Consider the following 24,411-nt stretch of genomic DNA (forward strand, 5'->3'; position numbering starts at 1 on the left):
CACATTCATGAGCATGACTGAGAAAAAATGACAATGACTCAGCGAAAAAAATAACGCTAAAAAAACACAGGAATGGATTTGGTCGTGGGTACTAAGTGAAGGAAACACTAAAGGATGGTGGTAGAAGTCGTAGTAATGAGCATGACTAAGGCTTTCACCTTAAGGTCTCCGAGGTGTAGCTAAAGGGATTCCTTAGGACTCATCACAAGAATATCATGGCATGCGTGTCATGTAGGTCATGAAAGAGCCGACTACGTCTTGGTGCTCTCATGGTCGTTTCGTTAACTTGGTAGACTCCCCGCACACTGCTTCGCATAACATCGATTCCCACAGGGCGTGGGATCTGCCGGATTTTTTTCTTTTTTGCTTTGCACAACCAATCTTCCAGTCATCTCTCACTAGTCTTCAATTAAAGCTCAAAGCATTTCACAGGCTGAGCACTTCCACATTCAGCGCTGGATGGATACTGCCTGGACAATTCCTACCACATTAGTCCTGGCAGCTGTTCTGAAATCAAGAAACAATGGCGAACGCACGGCCATTGAGGTCTGGCAGAATATCTCCTAGGTCATGATTGGCAAAAGAATGATAGTGGAAGGACCGCTCGCCATAAGTTTGCTTACGACCTTTGATTCCGAGGTTGGAAGCATCAGATTTTTTTTCAGTTATTTTTAGCAGCTTTCCTGTGGAAATGCCACTGCTGCTGCCATGACGCCTACTTTTGCGTTTTGGCCTGCAGACACATTTTCGTTTCTTTTTGTGGAAACTTCTTTTGCTACTGGCATGCCCAGTGTTGCCCTTTTTGTGACAGCAGTTAAAACGCTCAACATCAGATTTGCAGAATATATCCGTCCTTTGCTATCCCATTGGCATTAATGTATTCGGGCCGACTTCTGGCCAAGGCAACTCAAATTGTGCCATTGCAATTCTCGTAGGTCATGCGCAAAGCATCTATGCTCGTCCCTATGTCTTATAGCTACTTCTATATATAGATTTATTACAAGATGGCAGTGGTAAACTATTACAGTGGAATCTCGTTGATACAATCTTCACGGGAACCGGGAAATAAAGCGTATCATCCGAAAAACGTATTATCCAACGCGTCATCCAACCAAATCGCATTAACGGGAAAATAAAAAAGAAACGTATTATCCCGAAAGACGTATTAAGCAGAATCGTATCAACGAGATTCCACTGTAGTAAACTGGTAAATTGGCAGTGGATTATATTGCTCAATCGTGTGCTCACGGCAGGCAGCGGGACAGGACCGTCCGGAAGCCCTAGCTTTATTCGTTCGCGACCTCAACGGCAGGCGTCCCCGAACGCGTACAGGGAACGAAAAAAAAAAAAAAGGCAGCGCCTTCGCCACCAGGTGAATGTGGTAGCGGGGCGTTCGTTATCTTCCCGCGCACCCCTCTTAACCCGTAAGCCGCCCGCAAACGCGCTAAGAAAGCAGGCTCGCCCTCGAAGCCACGTGGCATGGTCGAAAAATTGTTATTTCATCTATGAGGCCGCCCTTGCATCGTCCCAACGGCGGGGGCCTCCCTGCCGAACGCGCAGGAGCAGGGCGGCGCTGGAACGGCTCTTATCACGGCGCACCCGGCGCCGTGAGGGCGTGGCCAAACAAAAAGTTCCCCGAGCGCAGAAGGATCGCGGTCATCGCCGGCCACTGCCGATGTGCGGAAGCCAGGGACCGCAGGGCACATCCGGCGCTGTAGCGTGGGGCGCCGGCGGCGACGACAGGCGGCTCGCTAAGCTCGCTGGCCACGGCACTGGACGACGGGTACGTTCGCTGCGGTTTGACTAAGGACACGGTGCGCAGACAGGAGGGCAGGCATATGTTGACAACAACGGCCCCGGCGAATACTCGCGCCGTGATGTGAATGTTTGTCGCGAAGCGACCACGATGAGCCGAGCCTTCGTCGTCGTCGTCGCCTGCCCTCTCTGTGGCCGTGTGGTTCTGGCGCGCGTCTTCCTCGTCGTCCCGCCGCGGCGCGAGCTCCGCCTGCACAAAGGGGCGAAACGTCCGATGAGAATCGCGCGACCCCGACGAGACGGGCTTTTCATCAGCAGTTCGGAGTTCCGCGAGCGTATAGCTCCTGCCGAAACTTCCAGCTGCCGCTGTTTGCAGATAGTGAATTAATTAAGAGGTCGAAACGATCGACTTCGCTGCCGAAAGGCATCTGCAGTTCGCGTAGCCATATGAACTTTTAGCATTCCCGCTGGCTCCCTTAACATACGCAATTTGCTACCTTTGCTCGCGACACCTTTGATAAGCGGCTCGGCACGCGCAAAGCTGGTATAGGTGGCTGCTGTGTAGCGGGGGCAGAACGCTAAGAATATCACCGACTGTCGGGAAGCGGTGGAAGCGAATCTTAAATATGAGTCGGCAAGACACGACGGCGCATCACGATAAGAAACGCGCATCGGATTTCGACGACCTGCAGCGCATATGTCCTGCAAACGGTGGCGTGCCTTGCAGGGCGCACATGTTTGGGGGCGGTATTCTCGAGCGATCAGTTTATGCGATACTTCACCTTCGCCAGATTTCGTGCGACCTGCGGCAGTGTCGGCGCATGTACGACCGAAAGCTTTCCTGGCAATGTGGAATGTGCGAAGATAGCGAGCTTGACACAGCACCGGACGATCGAGTCGCGCGAAACCTGGCGAAAGGTGACGGCTTCTATTCGTATAAACAGCCGATAAGAATGACGACGCGCCAAATCGCGGGGTAAGTGAGGCAAATAAAGCTGAGCTTTGAACCAGGGGCGTAGCCAGAAATTTTTTTCGGGGGGGGTTCACCGGCCCGACCGGGGGGGGGGGCAAGCTTCTGCTTTTCTCTAGGTCACGTGATAAATGTCGGTAGTTTAAGCACACACTCTACATGTATATCAAAGACATGGGACCCCCCCTCCTCGCGTGTGCTTGTGAAGAAATTAAGTAAAAAGTAAAGTAAGCTCAGTAAATACAGTAAGTACGACAGGTACAGTGGGCGTTTGGAGCAACGGTCTCTCATCGCGCCACTGAATAGACCAGTCTTCGAAAAGGCATCATTGAGACGACCCGTGCGATCGGAGAAGACATCATTAATTGTTAATTTCCGTTAAGCGTAGATGGCCTCGTCCTCGTCGGGGCGAAGTGCGTTTCACAAGTCAAGGACGGCTATACGCGTGAAAATGCACGTGTGACCAGGCTATACCTACTCCCATAGCAATAGCTTGTTCGCTGCGTCTTTGCGCTAGAAAACTTAAATACGCGCAAAAACGCGTTAAGGCTTTTTTTTTTTTTCGAAACTTTCGTCGCCCTGCTCCCTCATACGAGAGGGTTGCATTTCCTGCGGCAAGTGCATGGGCCGCTGTGTCTTCCGCTGTGTGCGAGCGTGCAGCCGTCATTTGCCTTTACGTCAACAGATTCAGAATTGTGCAGAATATTTCACCGCACAGCATAGATATGGCATGTGTACGCATTTTAAGTAGTGCGTGCAACTCATTTCTGCTTCACTTACGCCGGTGCAAACAGGAAGCGGCTTTGTACCTCACAGAATCTCGACTGACTGGTGCACTAGTGATGCAGGAATGAACTCCAGTATTGTTCAGTACATAGTGCACATAATCAATTTCTCAGGACGCGTGAACTCCGACGAGAACTGTCAGCGCCTGCAACAAGAGTTTACTTACGCTGTACTGCGCACAGCAGTAATTCATGCTTGTCGGCTGTCTGTTTCGTGCATTCTATTGCGAGTCGGTGGAATTTCACTGCTGTCATCAACCCCTACGCGTGTACATTGCTGGTTTGGGATTCCACAACTTAAACCGCAACTACCAGCCTTCCGTAATTGCTGGTTTGTGATTCAACAACACAACAGTAATTACCAGCCTTCCGTAGGGGCGCAATCGCAAACAAGAGACGTTTCTCGCGCAGACTAAGCCTACGTTCACACTTGGGAAGCGGCAAGCGGGCGGAAAGGCCAAAGCGGCCGGAAAATTTTTTCCGCGCCTGTCCAAGTTCACATTTGTTTTGCTACCGCCGCGGCCGCCGCTGCCGTTTTCGTCCAGATCCATCTCGTCTGCGTACGTTTGTGGGCGTGGTGGCGCTCATTATCGCATTATGTCTAGCGGTATGTTCATTCTTTGACCCACGTACCGTCATCAAAAGTGATCATTTTACGCAACTTCGCGTGTCATCTGCGACCTTCGGTAAATTCCTCGTTGGCGTTCCGTAATTCTCCGCACACGGGCGCGGTAGCGCTGAGTCACAGGTTGGTGCCTAGGCGTGAGAATATTTCTTTAATAGCTTTTATTTACAAGTTGTAATAACATTTCATCATTTGGTATTGTCGGCGCCTCCAGGACACCAAAGGGGCAACGGGAACACCACAGCTGAAACCCGAGCTGGCCCTTGTGTTGGGGCTCGCCAAAGCCGGCGCGTCCTACGTGAGACCTATACGCTCCCAATCTATCGTCGCGACGAGAAAAGCACCCCGCGACTTCTGCAACATACCGTACACGTGCGAGGAGAATTATGGAGCGCCAACGAGGAATCTGCCTAACTATTGTCTGCCGTGGAAGTGGAAGAAGAAATGGCTCTTATACTTCTACCTACTTGTTTTCTAGAAATGGACAATGAATAAACGGAAGACGCGGACACCTCGGAAACGGCAGTGGTGGGTTCGCCTGGCTTTGCAAAAGCGCGAGAAGTGGCTCACGCCAAGGCTTCGTTGCCGCACCTCCGGTCGCGCGACATTGAATACTATCGCGAGTATTGCTGACAGTACGTTTTAGTGCCACTCTTGTCGTAGAGCAAGGGCTGGTTCTTGATCGCGTCGATCAGCATTACAGCCTACACTTCTGGTGCCATGTTCAATTTTACGACCAGTTGTTTACATGCTAGTGTAGCTTGCAGTGAAGCAGAACGACTTTCCGCCGCGTTTCCGCTTCGCCATGGCGAAAAAATCGGCCCGAGACTGATTTGGCTCGCAGCCTGTTTTTCTGCCTGTTCTGCCGCCTAGGCGGGCGGATTTTTGCAAGGTTTTGCCGCTTCCTACAGCTTCGAGACCAAGTGTAAACGTAGCCTAAGATCCCGCGCGAGCGCGGCCTAACCAGCACCTGAAGGGAAGCGGCGGAAATGTATACCGGAGATTTCGACCACCTGGGGTCTTTAACGTGCACCTAAATCTAAGTAAACGGGCCTCGAGCGTTTTCGCCATCATCTAAAATGCGGCTGCCGCATTTGTTGCTTCATTTGCGGTCGCAAATGAAGCAACAAGAATGCGGCCGCAACATTCTCGCCCAAAACTTCACAGAGTGTCAAAGCCTTGACAAACAGCGTGACAGTTTTTTCCATATGCAGACATGATTCGCTATAAATTACCAACCAAACGGAAGCGCCCAGGAATGAAATTGTGATAGTAGCACCGGTTTCATGAATTATGTCAGCGCGAAGCGACGAAAACAAAGGGCGGGTAAGTAGGGGGGCGGGGGGGGGGGGTTGAGGAAAAAATTTCGGGGGGGGGTTTGAACCCCCCCAACCCCCCCCTTGGCTACGCCACTGCTTTGAACACTCCCCAACGTTTCAGCTAAACGAGCATGCTCTGGTGCCCAGGGACGCAGTGAAAGGGTGAAAGCACGGCTAAGATAGTACGTGGGCTAAAAAAAAAAAAAAAAAAAAAAAAAAAAAAAAAAAAAAAAAAAACTGGCGCGCCGTGGAAGCGGCAGCGGTAACTATAGGTTACATGTGACGTCACGGGCGCAGCCTTTCACCATTCTAGTGCCCTAACACGAAGACGCCAGAGTACCATATTGTCATGCTTACGCCATTTTTCTTTGGCGCCGAGTTTCTCACCAATTTACCACTACTATCGAGGTGTCGCTCGGTGCGATGCGCGCCTATCGTGCCGTCGCTTTTGCTGTTTGACGCATGCTTCTCGACGTGCTAGCCCCTCCCAAGATGGCGGCCACCATGACGTCAATATGGCCGAGCACTAAAGACTCGTATACTCCATGTAGCATATCTTTTCTAATCGGATGATATTGATAGCTTTCACGTGACGCCGCGCACCCACCTTATCACCGTTTTGGGGCACCAACATAGCGACTACGGTCCAATCCATCTTATTGAAAGCTTTGTCGTGACGTTACGGACCCAGCTTATCATCGTATTGGTGCACCAACATGGCGGCTACAATGACGTCAGTGCAAGCCATCTAGACCCCGTAGCGAACCCGAGAAGACTTGCCTGCCGCAGACGTCTATGGCGCAGTGGTCGCGGTGGCAGCGGGCTCGCCCGCTGCTGCGACGTCGACGACGTCCCTCGAGCCGTCGCCGCCCGGCGCGGCGTACGTTGCACGAGCGCCGCGGCTCGCGCCGCCGTCCTTGGGGGGCGCGCCGAGGCCCATGCGCTTGATGGCGGTGATTTTGGCGAGCATCGCCTCCTCGTCTTCGTCGCGGGGCACGCCCTTGTACTGGAGCCAGTTGTCGTCCTCGAGCACGGCCAGCGCGTAAGCGGCCGCCACGTGCAGGCCCAGGTGCTTGCGCAGCGCGGTCGACGCCTCGGGGAGGTGCAGCAGCTTCATGTACGGCCCGTCCTCGCCCAGCCGCTGGTACGCCTTCAGGAACGCCTGCGCGCGCCACCCCGCGTGGTAAATACAGGCGCTTCCTCGTCGAGTTCGATGCAGTCTTCGCAGACTAGAGGAGCTTATAGACCCTTTCGGTGTTTACAAACAGTGCTCCTCCAAAGATTTCCGGTCACATGCTCTGCAACAACAAACCTTACAATGGCCTATAAGGCTATAGAGCTCTCCCGCTGACACCAGTTTTGCTGCAGAGTAATAATTTTTGATAGGAGAGTTTTACTGCTAAGTACAACAAGAAACTACGTACTCAACGCATGGGACACTTTCCTGATATTTGAACGCATCAAGAACAGCACTGTAGTATATTACGAGGCAAAATACTTCTTTTTCCTTGACTAACTTCTAGACTGACGTCATGAGCCGGATGGCCGACGACCCCGCCGACTAAGAACATCGTCGCCCGCGCTTCAAATTGGGCGGGACTTTTGAGCGGGACTATTTCTTCAGTCGCGGAGGCAATTTGGCTGCCGCTCTTCGGTCATCTTGGCGGCGCCAGTCCTGCCTTCCCAAGTTGTATATGTGTAGCGAACTCGACACAAAAAGACAAGAGGAGTACAGACACAGCGCCTTGTGTTATGTGCATGTGTGAGTCGCTCTAGTGTCCGGTGTCCCATTCGCTATACACCTACGCCCTTCAGTATGACGTAACAAGCACAATGTACAACTGCAGTCGTCGTAGGCACGCAGTGACCCAATTTTTTTTTTTTTTTTTTTTTTTTAGTGCGACAACAGTTAGGATCGACTGCGAAAATGGATTTCCTGTGTGTCTGTCCCGTCCCGTACATCTTCCCTTTCTTTTTTCGCCGTATAGTCGTCGTCAAGGCCTCTGTCTGATCCTCAGTTTCTCCCTCGCCCAAATCTTGAACGTGCAACAAATTGTATTCAAACCGGTCCAGTGGCCCTGCCCGATGAGAACATTTGGGTGAACGGCGTGTTATCAAAAATAGGCAACTTGGGCTACGGGTGCTAAAGATCGCCACCTCTGCGCGAAAAATAATTGACCAGCCTCAGTCATCACCAATTTGCCAGGGGCAAGCGACACAGAAGCGCTTTCGCTTTATGAAACGGCCGGCTCGGCCACGGTAACAAACGTATCCAACAAGTTCCCAGCGACCTCCAGCCACCGGAACAACAGCGATGTTTCGTCGCGTGCGACGTGTCGCATCGAGTTGAACGAAGCCTCGTGCCACGCGTCTTCAATCACTGGAAAGCTTGCGACACAACGTGCGCCGGGATCTGAAGCCGGGGGCATATAGAACGGTTCAGCGTAAGATCCTTCGTACACGACCTGTTTTTACAAAAAAAAAAAAAAAAATCTTTTATAGCAAGTTTGCGACGCCTTCCGAAATTCAAGAGGAACGTCGTCTCAGACTGGCCGCACGTCGTATGGGATGACGCGGCGCTGTACAGCACGCCTCCCCTTGCTTGAATGATGCCCCGAAGTGTAATAGGGACCAGCTGAAACCAGAAGTATAACCTGTTCGCGAAGCTCGTTGCGTGCGGCCTTTTGGTATACGACTATAATCATGTAACGGTTCGCACGCGGCATCGCATCATGCGTGTTCCCGCTTCTTCCGACCGCCCCGTGGCGTGCACCCGCATTACCTGGAGGCGGTCGCCCTTGGCGCGCAGCTCCGGGATGATGTCGAGGACCCAGGAGTTGCGCCCCTTGAGGAACTCGAGGATGAGGTGCACGTGCTTCATACCCGCGAAGCGCCAGCCCACGGACACGTACTCCTGCAAGTGCTTCATCGGGCCCTGCGTGGTGTTGGGGGGTATACGTACCAGGCGCAAATGAGCTGCTCCTCGAGAAGGACAAAACGCATACATGAGCTACAAAACGCATACAAAACGCATACATGGTCTGCCAGGGCGCAGGAGGATACAGAGCAGGCGAGAAGGTCAGAACGTGATCGCAGGTTGCTTGGTTGTCTTCTAGCTAGGCTTGTGCGAATATTCGATATTTCCGAACACATTCGATCGAGTGTTAGGCTATGTTATGCTTCGGCTCGAATTTCAGTGTTCGAAGTTTTCGAAGTACTCGAAATGAACGCATATACATTCTTTTTCCGTGTATAAGCTGCACCCCTCAATTACTACAACTCTCGAAAGACAATATATATATATATATGTCTCCATTCGCGGGTGCACGAATCGTCCACGTTGTATCTTTGGCCAGCGACACTGATGGCGGAGAACGTTGCCCCAAGTTTCACGGCAGCGCTGGTTGCGCTGCCGTGAAAGCACACCTCGAAACGCAATTTGCACTGCAGTGAAGCCACACCTCAGGTTGAAATTCGCATATAATTCGCGTCCTTATCATACTGTCAAAATATTAAACACTATTGGTGCATGTTATGCGCGCGAGAAATATTGGTAAATGTTAAAACATAATCGACAGCTTCGGTTTTGGAGAGAGCAAGTCACATTGCATAGCTCATAGCGTAGCGAAGACAAGGCAAAGACGAATTCATTTACTGTCGCCTACTGCACGATTTCTGCGCCTGCTCGCCTAATCAAACGTATTAACGCGACAGCGTTAAGGGCCCCGTGTCGCAGAAAATCCGGTGTCGGCGGCTGAGAAAGTCATCCCGAACCACCCCGACGACGTAGACCCTCCGCGTGGTGCAGAGGCGTTAGTGAACTAATTTATTTTCTCAAAGTAAAATCCGCCAGGAAAATCGTAAAGTATAAGTTAACCACAACCTACAGACATGATAGCGTCGGATTGTGATTTCAATATACGAGAAAGCATAATTCTGTTACGAGGAAACTCAAACACAAACCCCCTTTTCCAGCATTTCTACTATTCATACAGCAGCGAGCTAGGGTAGGTTACTTGCAAAAACACCATCCAGATGGCGCTCGCCTCCTGGACACCGTAAAACGGCAGCGGCGCGCAGAGGCGAAGGTGTAGAAAAACAGCTGCAGTTGCCGGGAAGCCTGACAAGCATTCAGGGATCTTTGAATGCTATCGCGTTCCACTCTTAATGACGAAGCTTAAGCATCCTCAAAATTTTTATTCAAACATATTCTTCGCAGCGGCCGTACAGCTTTGCGAGAGCCTTACGGCCGCTGTGAACAGATCTGAGTCGACGCGGCACTAAGCCGTAACTACGGTGGCCGACGCACGGTGAAACGGCGCTGGTTAGGCATATTAACAGCTACAGGTGGAAGGAAAACCGCGTCGCGGTAACTTTGCCCCTCGTTCGTGTGGTCGGGGCCCCATATCATGCGCGTGGGGTGGACTGAGGGCCACAAAAGCTGCGAGCGTGTCTATACCAAGTTCGTCTGTGCGCTTACAGAAGCTGAATTTGCGCGACACGGCGTAACCGGCCGGCGCCGTGAATCCAAGGTCGTACTCAAGGAGGTTTTAAAAAAAGTTTGCTGGAATGGAGCTGCCGTCCCAAAAGTGAAGCCTGACCGCCGCCATCTTACCAAAGACAGGGAAAAAAACCGTTAGCAAATAGCGGGGAATACACGAAGCGCTCCCCCCCCCCCCCCCCCCGTGCTATTCAGGATGGTTAATTTAGCTGTATGCAGATGTCGTTAATTGGACGTCTTTCTTTCTGTCATTGGTTTTAGAAGGAAGCCTAAAACGCCTTTTCAAATTTTGTGGCACATCATGATTCAATAGGCAGCCAAACGTAACATTTTAGGCAACAACTTGCGAGTTTTTATGTTCAAATCGCCTTAGCGTTTGCAATAACTGACCAAAGGGACGTGAGCTGTGAGCAGATTTCAGCTGTCACAGTCCTCTTTCAGAGTAGAAGCATAGGCAAACTCCGGCTTCACCTGTGCTGGTGGTAAGGAACTGCAGGAGCTCCCACTCCCAGCATTTTCTTTAAAACCTCCATGGTCACACTTCGCATCATCGCGACGAAGCACGATGGGCGCACGTGAAACGTTCTCACGGCCTGAACCACCAAAACATATTTAAATAGACTGAACCACAGCAGTGATGCATGAGCATGTAAAGCTTTTCTGTGCTGCTCCTATAGTTAAAGATAAGAAATGTTCAACTTGCATTTGTGCAAGAAAAAATCCGAATAATGGCACTTTGAAAAATACATTGACGCCAGAGATGAACCGGTTTCTTTTCTGCAACGGTCAATATTTTTTTATTCCTTAACATCTGGTTCTTGTGTCCAGATTTTATGTAAATCCCAACACTATTCGAGCTGTTCGCTTCGAAATTATTCGACACTAATTTCGCTTCGACATCGCTTCAAACCAAAGAAATTGATATTCGCACAAGCCTATGTAACTTCTACCATGGCGCTCAGTCCGTGTTCTCTGGCGTCGTCTGCATGCCATCAGTGAGTACATATGAGCACCGCCAATGCGGTGGACGGGGACGCACCTCGAAGCGTCCCTTGAGCAGGGCGTTGCACAGCGCCGCCCTGGTGTGCGGCCACTGCTCGCCGAAGCTGGAGACGGCGTCCGCCTGCTCCGCGCCGTACAGCGGCACGGGCGGAGGCTCCGAGACGGCCGGGAAGAGCGCGACCAGGTCGTTCACCCGGTTCTGGAACCACTCGCTGTTCAGGTTGGAGCCCCGGGCGCGCGGCAGGTTGCACAGCAGCACGCTGAGCAGCACGTAGAAGTCGTCCATGGTGGCCGCCGGCGACGAGTCGGCCCCCAGCGCCCGCAGCTGGCGCCGCACGAACGTGCCGCTCACGTGGACCTCGTCCAGCCACACGCCGTCCTGGTCGCTGGCGCGCACCACCTGCATGCACACGCCGGTATATATATACACACACACATTCTATTGCCAATCTGTAGGTCAACAAGGCGTCCTGCTGCTTGAGCTAGCAAGAGGTCGCGGGTCCGATCAACGCCACCTAGATATATCCCAAGGCCTGTTCCCTCCGATCCATGACGCCATGTTGCCTGGCCCGACTGCCACAGAGAATCTAATGGGGATATGCTCCCGAGAAAGCGGCGATGACTTAGACGTCACCGCTTTCGCGTCACGCCAGGCTCGGCAATGGAAATTTCGGGCCAGGTAGCATGACGTCATGGATCGGAGGGAACAGGCCTTGTGCTATCTATAGGTAGTGTTGGTTCGACTCCCGGGATTTTTCGCATAGCAGAACCCCCGTCCCACCCACTTTTTTATCGTTTCTGAAGTGCGCTCGAAGCTTGGGCACCCGTGCCGCAAGCGATTCAACAAGATGACGAGTCGGGCTGGTTGTTTGATGTTTGATAATCAGCCTAATTATTAATGATTAGCATTTATGTGTGGTTTTTTGTATTGTAAGTTACATTCCATCACGTGGGGGGTTCGATAATGCAACCTATCGTTTCTATGCTCCGCTGTGCATGTGGAAGAAATATTATACGAGGGCGATTCAGAAAGTAATGCCTCCAAGCCGACTACTTTGCCAATAGTACTGCAAACATTTTGAACTCTTATTATTAATGCACTTATGCTTAAGCTATAGAATGTCACTTGCCCCACCTTCCTATCTATTCTCATTCCAGTGTATAATCGAGCAATTCATGGCATCCAGTGGTGATGTCCGGTTGAAACAGCGGGCTATAATTGAATTTCTGCCTGCGAAAGCCGTTACAGAGCCTCGTATAACTATACTTATGCAGCCTTTATGTCCAACATAAAACCTTTAGTTGTGGGTGAAGCGGTTGTCCTGTCTGCTTTTCCGTTCTACAGTTTGTGTGCGTATGCGTGTGTGTGTGTGTGCGCGCGCTAATGCGCTTCGAGACCTGTTCCAAGCGATTCGATCCTCCCATCGTGGTACTTCTAGCTATGGGCGCGCTGAAAACCTCAGAGGCGCGATATGCTTCGATTTGCGTCGTACCTGATAACGTTACATCGGGTGCCCACGTCATTTTTGCTTGGGTGCTGATTAAAAGTCAGCTAGTAAGATAAATAGACATGCTACCAGCCCTACAGCTTTGCTAAGATTGCTTAAATATGATTTACTCATATATAACCACAATATTGCTCTGAATGTCATCAACTGCAGGACGAAAGCCTAGCTCTCCCTGCGATCTCCAATTACCCCTGTCTTGCGCTAGCTGATTCCAACTTGCGCCTGCGAATTTCCTAACTTCTTCACCCCACCTAGTTTTCTGCCGTCCTCGACTGCGCTTCCCTTCTCTTATTGCCCATTCTGTAACTCTAATGGTCCACCGGTTATCCATCCTACGCATTACATTGCCTGCCCAGCTCCATTTATTCCGCTTAATGTCAACTAGAATATCGGCTATCCCCGTTTGTTCTCTGATCCACACCGCTCTCTTCCTGTCTCTTAACGTTACTCCTAAGATTTCTCGTTCCATCGCTCTTTGTGCGGTCCTTAACTTGTTCTCGCACTTCTTTGTTAACCTCCAAGTCAAGTGTTAACCTCCCTAATGACTCTGAATGTAACACTTGATATATACATTTTTTTTCCACTTTGACACTCTACTGCTAAGGCATTAAAAGAAAGAAAGTGCTGCACTCACCTGCTCGTATCCGTCTTCGCAGACGAGCTTGAAGAAGCCGAGCAGGCAGGCGACCGCGGTGGCCGGGTCGCGACCCTCGGTCACCAGCCGCACGCAGTTTGGGTCGAACTGGCCCAGCGGCGGGAACACGTACACCGCCTGGCGGGGCAGCGTGGCACCCAGGGCGTCGGCGGCCGCCATCACTTCCGGCGGCGCCATGGACAGCGGTCGTACCGGAATCATGATGGCCCCGTGCTTCCTGAGCCGAAGCGATACCATGGGGGCGTGGGCGTGCTTATACTCTCTGGGGATTGTCGAATTCCGTATTATCCTCTCCTACTGAACGACAGGCCTTTACTCATAAGGCCTTTACTCGTATGCCCTTTACTCGTATGCCCTTTACTCGTATGGCCTTTAGTCGTATGCCCTTTACTCGTATGACCTTTACTCGTATGACCTTTACTCGTATGCCCTTTACTCGTATGCCCTTTACTCGTATGACCTTTACTCGTATGACCTTTACTCGTATGCCCTTTACTCGTATGACCTTTACTCGTATGACCTTTACTCGTATGCCCTTTACTCGTATGGCCTTTAGTCGTATGACCTTTATTGTTGTATACACGCACAGTAACCCCACAAATGCTGAAGACCATTCCACATCAACAAAAATTTGCGAAACTCGTTCGCATTCATTTCTGGTCATGGAGAGCATATTGGTACGAAGAAAACAGTGGAGTGATAATTGATTAAAGTTCATTGATATAGTATGGTAATTAAATAGTAATTGATTCGCTGAACAATCCACAAGTGAAAACTCCTTCCGGCATATAAAAAAACGCTAGTATCGGTTCTATATTGTGAATTCCAGCGCTTAAATTTGAGCTCTTGTTCATCAAGTTCAGCGTATCAAAAATGATACGTTGGGCTTTGTGGGATTAACAGACAACACTTGCCAATCAGTTGCTGCCATTTAAAAGAGCGTTGATATTGGGCTAGCCTATTTCATTGCGATAGCAATTATATGGACACTCCAGGGGCATTTCTCGCCGTGAGGTTCCGTGTAAAGTCCAATGGCGATAACATCGTCGCCGCGCACCGTATGCTGTATGTGCGAGTGAAAGCGTGCGAGGGTGAGCCGACGATGCCGGCTCAATCTCGCGGGCGCAAGGGACGAAATGTGGGAGCAGGGTCCTTGCGTGAGGAAGTGCGAAGTCTTCCGTCGGGTGGGAAAGAGAAGGTAAGGGGGTTGGCGCGCGATCCGCCGGGTTTCCCTCGTCTCAGATCAGTTTCGGCGCTCGGATGGGATGGACCGCGTGGTGCGTTCTGCCGAGGAGCAGTCTGCGTTTGAGTAACGGCGCCGCGAACTCGCTCGGGAAAGGGCTCGTCGTCGAATTCTAGCGTGAGGGCTTCCGAAGCCCAGGCGAAACGTCAGCGAAGAGCCGCGGACCCCCGAGTCGCGGAAGCGCGATGTTGAGGCCAAACGTCAGCGAAGAGCCGCCGACCCCGAGTTGAGGGAGCGCGATGTTGGGGGCCAAACGACAGCGTCGTCTTGCCCCCCAGGAAGCCGATAACGGTGGTGCACGCCTCGGCAACGCTAGCGCCAACTACCTCGGTGCGACGGCCAGGTTTCAACGCGAGTTTCTCAACCGGAACTTCGGAGCCAGCTGCGGTGCGTGTGACCGGTTGTGGTTCGAGCACAACGTGGTACTCGACAGTGGAACTCGTTCGGAGGAACACCGAAGAAACACACGACAAGCTTCGCTTACCCCCATTTTCCTGTAGGGCAAAGATTGGTCATTTTTAACAGCGGACCTGTTTAAGCCGCGCGAAATGCTTCTGCTGAGTCCAAAAATGTGCGCCGATCCTGGCAGCAGTGCAGAAAATGCTGGGGATGACTTGGTAGGGCTTAGCCTAGCCCAAAAGCCAGAACTAGCTAGGTGCCCATCAGATCCGCTGTCTCTTTAGCATTGCGCCTCCAGTGCAAGCTACTCTAATTTTTATGTACTCCGCAGAACGAAAGCCGCTTCCAGCTACCTCCAATTACCCCTGTCTTGTGCCAGCCGACACCACCTTATGAAAGCAAATTTTCTAATTCCAGAACACCGCTAAGTTCTCTATCATCCTCAACTGCGCTATGGTGGCTAGAAGGGGAGGTGGTAGCAACAATTCATGACGATGATAGGAGACGGGCCGAGATGTCTCCCTTTCGGGTGTAACCGCAGTAGCTGGCTGTTGCGACGCGGAGCCTTTCCGCGCCTTCCGTCGTGTCAGTGTTGAGAACTTCGATGCACTCTCAAGACAGAAGCTCCCAGAAATATGCTGGACACAGTTGGTTGCAACATAGCACAGATGTAACTAACACACTTATAAAGTCCTGTGCGTTGACAAAGCTACATTTTATTGCGAAAGACAAAAAAAAAAAGAAAGAGAAATCGAGGAAAGGTAGAAAAGAAAAAAAAAATGTGCTAGTTGAACATTCGTCCTGTGGCATACACCGGGTGTTTCAGCCAACACTTTCAAATTTTTTAAAGGTTGCCTACGGCAGATGGCACAATTTCATGAACTGGTCTACTCGAACAGGCAGACATTACCTGCACACACACAAAAAAATTTGAAATTGTCATCCTCGCGTGCTTCACTCGCACATACAGCATACGGCGCGCAACGACGGTGCTGTCGCCCTTGGACTTTATACGGAACATCACGGCGACGGCAGAAATGCGCTTGGGGTGTCCGTACAATTTCTATCACAATAAAACGAAGCCTTGCCCATTACCACCGCCACTGGGATTTGAACTGACACTCCCATGCGACAATACGCAGTTGGCAGCTGGACGCGATTATCGCGGAGATCTGGATCATGGACCCGCGTGCATTTCGAAGGCCACGACGGGCTGTAACCCCCCTTGAGCAATAACGAAAGTGAACGCAGAAACTGCCTTCAAGAGGCACTATATATAGTGGCTAAACTCAGATGGCCATGCACACAAGTGTTCAATGGCACTGAATGTTCAACCGGAAAGCTATCTGTTCTAAATGCACACTCCAGATTCAAATTCACACATCATGAGTAATCGTAGTTTAAACATGAATTAGGCGTTCCATCTCATATTGCGCATGCTCACGACTGTAGTGGATGGGAACGACGCTGCGTGCATCGCTTTTCTCGACAAGACAACGGTTCTGCAGCGAATAAAGTTCACCACCAAATGAACAACCGCTGAAGTCTTTCCGACGCACTAATACACAGTCACACCAGTTCCGTGCAGTGCTGCAAGGGCTGTATACTGTGTCAGTCGATTAGTATAGCGAGAGCCAGCTGCATGCTACAGACAAGGAAGAAAGTAGGGCTCGCCCATTGTCTGGTACTAATACACCCCCCCCCCCCCCCCCCCCCCCCTCCGTCCCTTTTCAATTGCAGCGCGTGCAGGGGCGACCGGAGGCGGACAATGTCCTTGACGGTTCGCTCTTCCGATTGGCTGACGCGACCCACAGGCCTGGCTTTACCGCACGGAATTGGGTCAGACGGAGCGTACCCCAGGTAGCACACGAAGTCTTCAGAACGTCGCATTAATGAATTCAACGTCTAAAACAGATTTTTGACCAAAATCAATGCATTAGAAACGTCGCAAGCAGGACAGCTTAAAAACGAGGAGTGAATACGTTTTGAAAACGTTTTCATAAGACTAGCCGTGTCTGTTGAATTCCCTAGCGTACAGGGTTTTCGACGGCGCTGTTCTTGGCGGAAGAATTCTTCATTTATCGAGCGGCACTCGTTTTGTCAGTTGCTGCATGCCGTATTCGCATTGCATTAGCATGAGTTAGGCTAGGAAAACGAAGCCTTTTGTGGTGTTGACCTCTCGTCAGAAGAGAAGGATAGAAAAGCCGACAGATCCCACACCCTGTGGGAATCGATGTTATGCGAAGCAGTGTGCGCGGAGCCTACCAAGTTAACAAAACGACCATGAGCGCACCAAGACGTAGGCGGCTTCTTCATGACCTACATGACACGCATGTCATGACATTCACGCCATGAGTCCCCAGGAGTCCCTTGAGCAACGCCTAGGAGACCTTCAGGCGAAAGCCTTAGCCATGCTAATGAATATGACTTCAACCATTGACCTTTAGCCTTTTCCTTATCCACATACCTAACCACATCCGAACACATTCCATTGGTTCTTTCGCTGAGTCATTGTCATTTTTGTTGAGTCATAGTCATGGCTATGGCTTCTACCACCATCCTTTAGAGTTTCCTTCACTTAGTACCCACGTCCGAACCCACTTCGATGGTTTCTGAGTGTTAATCCGTTTTCGATGAGTATGTGTCATTTTTGCTGAATCATGCTCATGACTGACTTCCACAATTATCATTTAGTGTTTCCTTCATTTAGTACCCTCGTCAGAACCCATTTCAGTGGTTTTTCAGTGTTAATGTTTTTTTCGCTGGGTCATTGTCGTTTTTGCGGAGTTATGCTCATGACTATGATTTCTAGCAGCATGCTTGTGTGTTTTCTTCTCTTAGTGCCCACGTCCGAACCTATTCCAGTGGTTTTTGAGTGTTAATCTTTTTTCGCTGGGTCATTATAATTTTGGGCGGCTGTTTCATGACCCACATATGACACACATCATAATATTCATGTCAGACCTATCATTTATGTTCTTCATACACTCTTGTCATAGTATGCCAATTTTGGTAAATACCAAGTTAACGATACGACCATGAGAGCACCAAGGCGTAGGCGGCTAGATAGACAGATAGATACTGTCATAGTGGCAAATGTTCGCCAAGAAATGCTTCGCATTTAATCGTAGAGCAACATGAAAAACATCCGATTCAGCTTTCCGTTGCTCAATACGTGCTACACAAAAGCGTTTTTCCGAGCGTGAAAGAAGCCCGCGAATACACGCAAACTGGCTCGAGCGGCCAGCCGCGCGGCAGTTTTGAGTGTATCGGGGGCTTGGCGGAGTAGCGCGCCTCACGATCTCCCCTTCCAACGTTAACCCTCCTCCCTGTTCTTCTTTTGATCCCCCTCTCACAACATTCTCGCAGGGGGAAAGGGGTCACTCCAACCCGTTTCCCTTGTCTTCGCCAATGACAGGGTTCGCAGAACTCTTTGGGTACTATCTTGTCCCCAAACAATAATTGTGATTTGTTGCGTTTCCTCTCTCGAAAATTGTGCGCTCGCTATTTTCCCGTCAAGAATGCTATGTCACACTGATAGCGCGTGCGTTCGTAACCTACACCGGGCGCGCAGGATGGATGATTATCGTTTGGGCACGGGACAAAAGAGTAAACAACGAAATGACCTTTGAAAGGCCGTAGACTCTAAATGCACATGCTCCCCAAATAGATGTGTTCCATGAGAATATATATACATGCTCGACAGGGTGAAACGATTAACTGTATAGTCGAACAAACGTCATCCGACGAAGCCAGCATTTCGACAACGGGGCTTGTCTTCGGCACGACAAAGTCCAAAACGTTGGCTACAGCGACATTCCTTGTTCCTCCAGCTCAATTGAAGCCTCGCATGGAGTTGAGACCGGGGAGGCACTATTTGAATTTACGCGTCTCATCACTGGCAGATCTCGTAGCGGAGCGTGACTGGCGACTCCGTACTGCTTAAAACGCTTGTAACGCTTGCTTGACGACGCGGTCATAGCGGCCACCAACAGCCGCCGACGCGCACACACTTTCCCGACGGACACTCCCCATCATCCGCCGGAGCAGCTTGAACGTTGACGGAGATCAACGCGAACACAACTCACGCAGTCGCGTGTCTCATGATCATGCGCGAGCGATTTCACGCGAAAGCGCAAATACCAGACCACACAAGCGTTGTAACTTACACTTATTTTGAAATAATTTCAGGGTTATTATCAGAGATGAACTACGGACGCACATACGTTCGAACGCATTCGCGTCCGCGCCGGCCGCGACTGTTGGCCGCGGTCTATCACGTGGATCATTTCCTCGAGATACCCACTCCAACCCAAGTCAAGAAAGAAGTCGATGGCTGCGCCATCTGGAGTGGACGACTGTGACAATTGTTGCGAAATTGGCAGTAGAAAATTCCGCGAGCCAAACAACGCAGCGCGCCTGAAGGCTCCGTAATGGTCTCACGGGCAATTGAATAAACAAATGTAAGTAAAAGTTTGTTTGGTTCCCGCGTAATTCAAGCTATTGTCGCTGTGTATGTGCTCACTTGTTCACGCCACGGACTGGACTCTGAAAACTTATTCCATGCTGCAATAGCTCCGACGCTGCCGCGCATTTGAATCGAGCGCGGGCGTTTCTGGTGCTTCTCGTACTTCCATGACGCTCTGCCGTGAACGACGTTGCTCGCTCGCTTCTGAAGACGCGGATAGCGGGGCAAATCCGACGGGAGCTGGAACACGCCGGCAGCGAATTCCGATGTAGCGGACAGTATTCGTCGAAGAGGTTGTATAGGGAATGTGTCTGCGTCCACTCGAAGCGCCCGCTGCGTCGGCAATCGCCACCCCTGCGAGTGTCGTCTGCATGACGTCATGCGCCGAAGCAGCTCCTCGCCTGCACCACCGTGGTGCAGCGTCCTGTGAACTGGTTGCACATGGTGCACTGAACCACCAGTGAATCGAACAGACTGCCATCTAAGCTTTGGCGACGTATACGGTAAATTCCGATTACGACGGCATCGGATGACGCCGTCGTTGGCCAGCCGGCGCGCTATCAACATCTCTGTCCATCTCGTTCGACCGGCATCTTTAGCTGTTCGGTGTCGATTTGCTGCAGTACTGTCTCTCACCGTTCGCAATGAGCGATGCTTCTGCACGAAATACGCGCGTACTGCTTCAAGCAGTACGCGCGTATTTCGTACAGAAGAATTTGGCAACGACGGCTTATTATATAGTAAGCCGTCGCTGACAAATTGTATATATCGTCTGCACTTGGCCCTTATAGTTGCCTGCAAAGTACGGGTGTGTTGGTCGCCAAGCCCTGTGTTCTGAAATAATAAAGTGTGAACTTAGGCCGGTTGGTACATGCTGTATAAAAGAGTAACAGTGAAAGACACAGGACCCAAGAAGGAAACGGACGAAGCGCTGTTAGCCTCTGAATGCGTTCTGAAGTTGTAAGGTGTTCTGAAAGCAACGGGAGCATGTAGAATTGTAGATTATGTTAACATTTTAAGCACTGGTGGCTCTACTATGGTTAACCGAAGAGGTGACTTTTCACATGCGTCTAGAGGCAACGCCGCCTCTATCAGCCACACGCGTCTGGGTTTGGCCGCCTCTTAAGGCTCATTCACACCGGCGACTGACAGTGGTCGCGCGACCAAGTTGGTCGCAAAGCGACCAGTCGCAAATGGTCGCAAATGGTCGCTTTTCTCGAAAAGCGACCATTTTGGGCCAGTCGCTCACTGCGCGATTTTTCAGTCGCGCGACCGTGGTCGCAAAGCTGCTCAGCCAATCAGCGCCGCGCCGAAAGTGATGTGTGTCGTCGTCCACGCCAAATGCAATGCCCGCGTCACGATATGCAGGCTACAGGCCGGTAATTGGTGTCTTGTCTTGTGATTCTGGGACGCAGCAGTTGCAGCAACGTGTCGAATGTACGCGGTCGCATTCGCTGGAAGCTAAACAGAAGGAAAAGAAAGCACAACACAAACCCTTTTTCCAGCTGCCGTTCGTTGGATGAGCACGCCACCCAAAGGTGAACAGCGGGTGAACAGCTTTGCTTTAATATTATGCACCGAATAATACGCAATGCGAACTAGAAATTACGACTTGCTCTCTCTCGATGATACTCGTTGTCATGCGCACAAAGTTCGGGCAGGAGGCGGCTTGCGTGGCCGGTCACTTCACGCGAGCGGAGGCACGGGCGCACCCACGAGCGTCGCGTTTTCTTCGGAGGCTTCCGCGCTGCCACAGCTGACACCCCGGCGGAGCACATCAGCACAGGGACGGCGTCTTCCTGTTCGCTCAAATCAAAATCCAGCCATCGCTCGAAACAAAATGCATGGCTGTTGCCGGAACGCGAAACCAATTTACATAGTGCCAGCGAAGTGCGCGCTGACTGCGTAGATCCCTAGAATTCTCGCTGAAGAACGAGAATGTCCGGGATTGCGACTTGCAGGTCGCGCTCAGCCGGGCTTGTCGGTGTGAACATCAGTCGCCTTCGGTCGCTTTTTGTTCGCGAGTCGCAAATGGTCGCGCGACCTCCTCAAGTCGCCGGTGTGAATGAGCCTTTACATATGGTTTACCGAAGCGGAGTGTAATTGTTACGAGGGAAGAACTTCGCTACCAGGTGGTCGCTACCTTCGTAAGGAAACGAGTGGTCCGTTTCAAGCCGAACCAAGCGTCACTGCAGACCGAGGAACACGTCGGCATCGCCGTTACTGCTATTTTCCGATAACGCTACGAGATATATACACATCACGGGGGAGAGGAAATCGGCTTACCTCGACAACGGTCTCCCCGATGAGGCACACAGCTGACCGCCAGAGGAGCCTGCAGCGAGGAACGGTTACAGCCTCGAAGCCAGGAATTCTGGCAAAGCACGAGCAACTGTCGCGTGCCTTGCTTGTTCCGTACTGTGGCGCTTACCCACTAAGCGTGCAGACGACAGACGCGCGCTTTGTCGTCCGCTTCTTTCTCCTTGGTGACGTCTGTCCGCTCCAAAAAGTGACACCAAATGCGACGACAACACGCGGATTCTTGCCGACACGACTACTTCTGCTTCGACGTTTGCTGATGGGCTCCCTCGCGGTCTCGTGTCCGTTGGTGGTGCGTCTTCTCTACGCAACAAGACGGCGGCGTACTGGAGTCAACTTCCGAGCAGCAACGCTTGCCGTGAACCAGACGTTTAACGCTCGCCTTTGAGCGACCGTCGGCGGAGAGACGCAGCGTCTGCTAGCTGCCGTCCGGTAAAGCTTTCTTGAGATGGAGCGTCGACGCCAGACGCTGCAGCCACGGCCGAGGATGGAGCGAACGTTTGCAACGCTGAGCCCTTGAGAGGGGCCAACTCGGATTTCTCAATTCAAATAGTACGTGCAAAACGCGGGAATTCTTTATTGAGACCGCCGCTGGACCGATCTCAATAAAATTTGTTGCATTTGAGAAAGTGAAATCCTAGCAAATTGGGAGAAGGGTAAACTTGGTTTCGGACCTCATACTCTCTACAAAAATTGTCGGAAATCTGGAAGTTATTAAAACTGAAGTACGAAGTTTACGGACGAGTAAGAATGCAGCAAGAACGGATATCTACGTTCTGTAAACTGCGTCTGTTAGCGCATCTAAAGCGGGCGTATACGAGCTGACAGCCTATACGCCTAAGTGCTTACACTGTTTACGAGAGCTTTTGATTTTTAACAGCGAAGCTGTTTAAGGCAGCCGTAATTTGTGGTTCGTGGTTCGTATCAGGAAATAAAAGAAAATAAACTTTCTTTCCGAGGCGGGATCGACCCCACGTACCCCCGATAGGCGAGCGTCGTAACCCCTAGGCTATACAGACACGCTTGCAGAACATGCATTAATGATGATGATGATGACGTTTTCTTTGGCGCATACCCACTCACGGGGATCGGCCAAGAGTCGGGCAGATTTTATATACGTGCTAATTAGTGAATAAATTTAGCTAATGTCTAATTTTGGTAAATATAATAAAGCGAATAAATTCTAATACAATTCAGTGGACAATAAATATATAAAAAGTAGGCATACTAGCATAAGAGGGAATAAGGTAATGATGAATGGATTATTATGATTAACAATGCATTTATGCGAACCATATGATTGCGTTCGAGCGTCGTCGTCTTCGCCCACAGCTGGCGCGTTCGTACGCTCGTGCTCTGCGAGGTGAAGAGGTTTTGCGCGCTATGAGAGCGAGAGAGAGAGAGACGCATTAACGGAGCAAGTCTGCTGGAACGCGTTGTCGGCATTGCAACGCGGTGTCGGTGTTAGTAGTAGTAGTAGATAAACTTTATTACAAAGATAGAGTGTTGTCTTGCCCCGAATGGGGCATCGCTAATGGCGGGGGCCCCTATAGTCCAGGGCTCCGCTGGCTCTTGCCATCTTCTCTGCTCTCTTGATCAGCTTGAGCTGGTCGAGGGTGTCGGTGTCCTCTGAAAATGGCATTTTTGCAAGTAAAACGCACACACACACACACACACACACACAAAAAAAAAAAAAACGAAAAACAGGAATACAGCACTGGCAGCAGCAGTGGCGACAAAACAAGAGGCAACTAAGTGCAACCTACAGAAAACTGGTTCCAACTAACCTGCAATTTGCAGAACAGAGGTTTAGCGCTTGTCGACACGCCGCTACCGCTGCCAATAATGGTAGGACGTCGTCTCCGTGGCTCTTCTTATACTCGGTAGCGTCCAGTGCCGGGCGTCGCTTCTGTCGGTGCTGGCTTAACACGTGTGCCGATTGAACATGACGATAGTGCAGCAGATAGCAGGCCTTTCCCAGTCCGATGATGCCGTCATTAGAAATCAGCGCCTTGCTCTGGTATCCGCAGCGCTTCGACCATGCTCCGTAGATGCCTGCAATTTGCAGAATAAGAGTGCAAGTCGGTCTATAACTCACAAACTTAAACCCAAAAATGGTGTGAGGGTGCGAGTTATATAACCCTTGTAAGCAAAGTTCAAGGCATAGCGTGTTAATTAGGGTCTTTACAGTAAATAACGCATGCAAGTGTACCAGGGCATTATATATAAGTGCGTCTTGGGAGCGGCGGATAATTTAGTTCGCAGTCCGGGTAGAAATATACGAGCGAGATCAAATTCGGCGAAAATGGAGGGAACGTTATGGCTGATGTGTCATGCGAGGTTAAACGTGTGCGAGTGAAGGGGCGGGGGCCTTTGGTAAAAAAAAAAAAAAAAAAAAAAAAATCTTAGGCTAGGGCTAGGAAACGCACAACGTTTGAAAGTGTGTAAAATATTAGTGCAACTGCTCAAAAGAACCACTTCGCTGCAAATCGGGCTGTGATTCCTGCAAGTTTGCACAAGTCTGTCGTCTGTAGTCCTTGTTCGGCGTCGCCGTAAGCGACGCGTATACGTTTTTTTTTTTTTTTATTTATAGACGAAACCAGCACAATTGCGCGAATTCATTGCGGCCGGCAGTACACCTACATCAAACAGGGCTGCACGCATGTACTTGACGCCATGTGCTATTTTTTTTTTTTACATATGCCTCGCGGCAAGTCCATCAAGTGCATACTACATCTGGTTTACTAAAACGTAACCACCGCGAAATGCTATTTATATATGTGACACACTCGAGCACGAATGGTCCTGTGGTTTTACCGGAAGAGGCGTGCTTTATACCTGGAATTTCTATTTATGCCTCAT

The 24,411-nt window shown here is 50.7% G+C and overlaps 1 protein-coding gene across 2 annotated transcripts; it reads right to left on the bottom strand.

Moving 5' to 3' along the window:
* Nucleotides 1–219: 219 nt before the first annotated feature.
* LOC119453104 (uncharacterized) lies at nt 220–21,956 on the bottom strand. 2 transcript variants are annotated; one of them, XM_049667548.1, is made up of 7 exons: nt 21,662–21,956; nt 21,517–21,565; nt 13,100–13,337; nt 10,995–11,357; nt 8,237–8,389; nt 6,235–6,616; nt 220–2,005 (listed from the first exon to the last, which is right to left on the bottom strand). In XM_049667548.1, exons 3-6 carry the CDS (start codon nt 13,319–13,321, stop codon nt 6,248–6,250), a joined length of 1,107 nt encoding a protein of 368 aa, XP_049523505.1. In that variant the 5' UTR covers nt 13,322–13,337; nt 21,517–21,565; nt 21,662–21,956; the 3' UTR covers nt 220–2,005; nt 6,235–6,247. The 2 variants fall into 2 exon arrangements, with proteins under 2 accessions (XP_049523505.1, XP_049523506.1); XM_049667549.1 differs by having other exon boundaries at nt 21,517–21,956.
* Between the last annotated feature and the right edge of the window lie 2,455 nt (nt 21,957–24,411).

The sequence above is a fragment of the Dermacentor silvarum genome, chromosome 5, assembly GCF_013339745.2.
Source record: "Dermacentor silvarum isolate Dsil-2018 chromosome 5, BIME_Dsil_1.4, whole genome shotgun sequence".
Classification (NCBI taxonomy): Eukaryota; Metazoa; Arthropoda; class Arachnida; order Ixodida; family Ixodidae; genus Dermacentor; species Dermacentor silvarum.

What these genes read in the sequence shown, in the direction of transcription:
- LOC119453104 (XM_049667548.1), bottom strand. Translation starts at nt 13,321, where the DNA reads ATGATTCCGGTACGACCGCTGTCCATGGCGCCGCCGGAAGTGATGGCG. An exon ending in GCGAAGACGGATACGAGCAG is followed by an intron (nt 11,358 to 13,099) that starts GTGAGTGCAGCA and finishes GTGTGCATGCAG; the next exon opens with GTGGTGCGCGCCAGCGACCA. An exon ending in TGCTCAAGGGACGCTTCGAG is followed by an intron (nt 8,390 to 10,994) that starts GTGCGTCCCCGT and finishes AACACCACGCAG; the next exon opens with GGCCCGATGAAGCACTTGCA.